The 4,716-nt window shown below is 38.0% G+C and overlaps 1 protein-coding gene across 1 annotated transcript; it reads left to right on the forward strand.

The window, feature by feature from the left end:
- The first annotated feature begins 2,859 nt into the window (after positions 1-2,859).
- Positions 2,860-3,390, forward strand: LOC109918802 (mesogenin-1). Its single transcript, XM_020518749.2, has one exon. The coding sequence runs from the start codon at positions 2,860-2,862 to the stop codon at positions 3,388-3,390; it is 531 nt and encodes a 176-aa protein (XP_020374338.2).
- Positions 3,391-4,716: the final 1,326 nt, after the last annotated feature.

Raw genomic sequence — 4,716 nt, forward strand, 5'->3', positions numbered from 1 at the left:
CAACCAATATTCTAATATGAAAACTGATGATGGTGATGGGTCATGTGGGGAAAGTAGCCAGAGCCAAGACCATGGCACCATGGTTGCCTAGACATCATGGGGGGGTGGCTACAAGGAGGACTGGAAGAAGAATAGTGATGGGGATTTGATGGGGGAATAGATAGGTATTTCTGTAATCGCACAAGTGAATACAGGATAATGTGTTGCCACAGTCAAGGATATCACTGATGCAGAGCAACCAAAGGGGGAGCAGTAACCATCTACATTAGTACGAATGAAACAGGTAAAAAGAGAGATGTGGTCCTACATTCAGAATTTAGGGGATGAGGTAGGATATTAGCAAGCAAAACCTCAAAAGTAATCATCTCCGCATTGCCTCCTAATGCCATGTGCATGTGAGTAAATAAATAGGAGGAGAAGACTATTGGGTAGGTGGTTGGAGGTAGCTGGTAGAGGAGGAGTCTTTGATTCCTGGGATGTTGAGCTCAGCTTTGGGGGAAATCAGACTGGTAAAAGCCAAACGGTTTGCATTGCTACAGAGCGAAGTCTAAGTTCTAAAATTGTTTTGCTAGTACAATTGAGAGGGTTTAAATTAATTTCGCCAGGGTCTGGGAGCTAAGAGACATTGTCAGAAAGGAAAAGCAACATGTAGAAAATGCTGGGAATGATAGGTATGACCAGAATAAGGAATTGTAATAGGGTGGGGTTGGAGTTAGGTACAATTACATTGCTCTTTGTTTTGTGATATAGGTAAGAAAACTAAAATTGAGAAAACAACATTTTAACATAAAATAATAGCAGAAATAATGTGGTTGTAGCTCAGTCAGAATTGACAATTTTATACTCCTAGTCATAGAGTCATACAGCGCGGAAACAGACCCTTCAGTCCAACCAGTCCATGCTAACCATGTTCCCAAACTAAACTAGTCCCACCTGCCTGTGCTTGGCTCATATCCCTCCAAACCTTTCTTATCCATGAACTTATCCAAACGTCTTTTAAACGTTATAACTGTACCTGCATCCACCATTTTCTCTGGCAGTTCATTCCACACACTAACCACACTCTATGTAAAACGTTGGCCCTCGTGTCGTTTTTAAATTTGTATCCTCTCACCTTAAAAATATGCCTTGTTTTGAACTCCTCGACCCTAGGGAAAAAAAGCCTTATCTATGCCCCTCATGATTTTATAAACGTTAATAAGGTCACCACTCAATCTCCTACATTCCAGTGAAAAAGTCCCATCCTTCCCAGTCTATGTTTGTACTTCAAACCCTCCATTCCCGGCAAACATCCTGGTACATATTTTCTGAACCCTTTCCAGTCTAATGATATCCTTCCTATCTCAGGGCGACCAGAACTGCACACAGTACACCAGAAGAGGCCTCACCAAGGTTCTGTACAACCTCAACATGACGCCCCAACTCCTATACCCAAAGGTTCCTTGACATAAAATTTTATAGTGGGTTAGGGAAGGGAGAAGGACTAGAACTATCACATAGCAGTAGAAGTGCATAAGGATTTAAGTAGAAATACTGTAAGCTGTTCAGTGACATTCCTGGAAATACATTTCAGAATGTACAAATAGTGGACAGAAAATTGAGAATTAGATCATGGATAAAATGGAGACAACTCTATTCCAACATAATCATTGAAGATGACTATTTAACTGTCCAGAAAAGGGAAATTATAATGCAAAAGGAGATTTGTGAATGAATAGGAAAATATTTAACAGGTAGATGACACAGAAAGACAGGACAAAGGTAAATATTACGTGAAATAGAGAGAGCAGGAAAACATATTGGCACAAGATAAAAAGTAAATTATAGATATTAAATCCACTTAGAAAATAAAGAGGCAGACACATAGAGAACAGTAATGGAGTGGTAGATGCTGTGTTAATATATTACTATTATTTTCATGGAGAATACGGATTATGGAATTATACTTTTAGCTAGCTGGATAGGCATAAAATCACCTCACGACTCCTTAGGTATTTTTTAAAAAGTAATTAGATTGTTGTGTGAGAAATAAAAATTAAAGTTATGGGACACAAGTTTAAAACTAAGTGAACCTCAGGGGGAAGCCAATGTTAGAAAGTTGAATTAGAAAGGTAAGAGCCTTTTACACTGTAAAATTCTGATTCTTTAGGTCAGAACCAAATCTTCTGTGTTTTCAGATGTAAGGTGCAGTGGTTTCAAATAGCTGTTGGATGATAAAACAGGAAAATTTGTATGCAGGAGGGATGACTTCCACTAAGTTATAAAGCACGTTTACATGTTAATTTTCTTATGTTTTTCTCAGTGGTCACGAGCAAGCAAAGTGCTGAAGAACATTTTCATCAAAACACAATATTAAAGTACACCTCACACTATTTAGTTTGCTCTGAATAATGTTTTTCGAGGAATATGCTACAAGAATCCCCTGTTGAAATGTTTTACTTCTACAATGTAATTCAAACATAACAATGAAGTCTGAATTATTCACTTTATTCTCTTTTACTACAGATTTGCAAATGTTTTTATTTCCGTATTCCTCGTCTTATAAATGTTATTGTGTCTATACATTCATATGTGTTTTATCACTGCTTTGTGATCTTCTCTTACAAATTATTCCTGGATATTTGAGACACTTTACTGAGAGGTGACAATGGATGAAGTGTTCTAAGCAAAGTGCTTGAAGTTGTTTTGCATTTTAAAACTCAACACTTTCTGTCTTCTTTGAACTTGCCTCCTCAGCTGTGAATCTGCAAGCTGTCACTTCTCTACACACTATATATGAAAAAAGTCCTTCGCTAACACTGTCAGTCATCTGCCCTGTCCACAGGCTCCCACTATCAGCTAAGACCTGCTTAGTCCACGATGGACACTCTTCTGAAAACTCTGCTCGAAATGGATGATAATTTTGGTCTGATTAATATGGGAATGGATTCAGACGTTAGCTGGAGAGCTGAAGTAGACAACTTGGAGCCACGTCGAGTTCCATCACCTCATGGTTTCTCACCAGCATCACCATCCGAATCCTTCTATTCTCCTGTTCCTCATCTCTCAAAGGGGACAAGCAGTCCACCAAGAAACGAGCTCTTCTTGCAGTCCTTTCCACAAACCTGTACCATTGAAGAGAATTGTACATCATTCCGGAGGTCTCAGGGATTGACCAACAAGAAGATGTCAGGAAAGCGCAGAATGAAAGCGAGTGAGAGGGAGAAACTGCGAATGAGGAGGCTCGCTAGTGCTCTTCATACTCTGCGAAGTTTTTTACCACCTGTCTACAGCCAGAGAGGTCAGACTCTTACCAAAATTCAAACTCTGCACTGTGCCATCCGGTATATTTCTGAACTTTCCACTTTATTGGCACAAGGAAGATATAATGACCCTGTGCATAGTATATAGAATTAAATAGTTTATGAGACATCCCTTAATGGTAATTGGACTAGAATTAATGCTTTTCGTAAATTTCAATGAGTTCAGAATTAGTGTATTACTGTCTCCTTGTTTTCACTATTTAATATTATTGTACCACTGTTGTTGCTACAGTATGTATTTCTTTATGTATATATATCAGATTTTATAGTTGCATTACCAAAGATATTGAATGAAAAGCATGAAATCAAAAGCTTGAGATTGTTTAATTGAAATTTATCTGACTATAGTTATGATTATTTTAGGCTTAATTTTGAATTGTGTGAAAAATAAAGGCTGAAACAATGAACTTAAAGCAGATGAAATGTCTTCTGTGGTCACTTCAAAACTTGGTTTTTATTTCAGATGATGTCCCTACTTGCTAGCTGTGAACTGTTGTTCATAGGAATTTCCATTAACCATGTTAAAATCACTATATTAGTTTCTATTAAAAGTTAATGGACAGAACTTTCTGAGGGTCTGTGTGACTGACAAGGTCATGGATGGAATTATTGGATTAGTGTATAATGTTTGTTTTGTCATACTGTTTTCCATTCACATTAACGTTAATGGTTGAAATATCATGTGCGCTGCGGCATTGACTTTCTGATATGTCTCCACAGTCTGTGAAGTGCAGCTTGTAACACAGGGCTTCCAGGGCACTCCCCCTCTTTATTCTAAGCTTGGACCCAACATTGAGTTTGATTTCAGTCAATAACACAAGAACTACTCATTTGTGCCTTTTTCTGTCAGTCTTCTTTTCTCAAAATTTATTTGGAACAGCGACTTGATGCAGCAGTTGTGGAAGAGTTGTGGACTCTTCATTGACTGCAGGATGATTTTACATGGGGAGCATGGTGCTGGGGGATAAAGAAGAGGAATAAAAAGTAAAAAAATATTTTTTTGGAAAACTTACTTTCCAACTGGAGTATATAAGAACTTAAGAACTAGGAGCAGGAATAGGCAATTCAGCCCCTCAAACCCGTTCTACCATTTAATATGATCATGGCTGACCTCAGCTCAGCCACAATTCCACTTTCCTACCCACTCCCCAGAACTCTTCAGTCTGTTATTAATTAAAAACCTATTAGTTAATCCTTAAATTTACTCAATGTTCCAGCATCCATCACACTCTGGACTAGTGAATTCCACAGAGTCACAACCCTTTGATTAATTGATTAATTAAGTAATTTCTCCCATGTTTTAGTCTGTTACACCTTTTCCTAAAACCTATGACCTGTCATTCTAGATTACTCCAAATGAGGAAGCGTCCTTTATACATCAATGTTGTCAATCCCCTTTAGCATCTTCTTTACC

This window comes from Rhincodon typus, chromosome 5 (assembly GCF_021869965.1).
Source record: "Rhincodon typus isolate 14 chromosome 5, sRhiTyp1.1, whole genome shotgun sequence".
In the NCBI taxonomy this organism is placed as follows: domain Eukaryota; kingdom Metazoa; phylum Chordata; class Chondrichthyes; order Orectolobiformes; family Rhincodontidae; genus Rhincodon; species Rhincodon typus.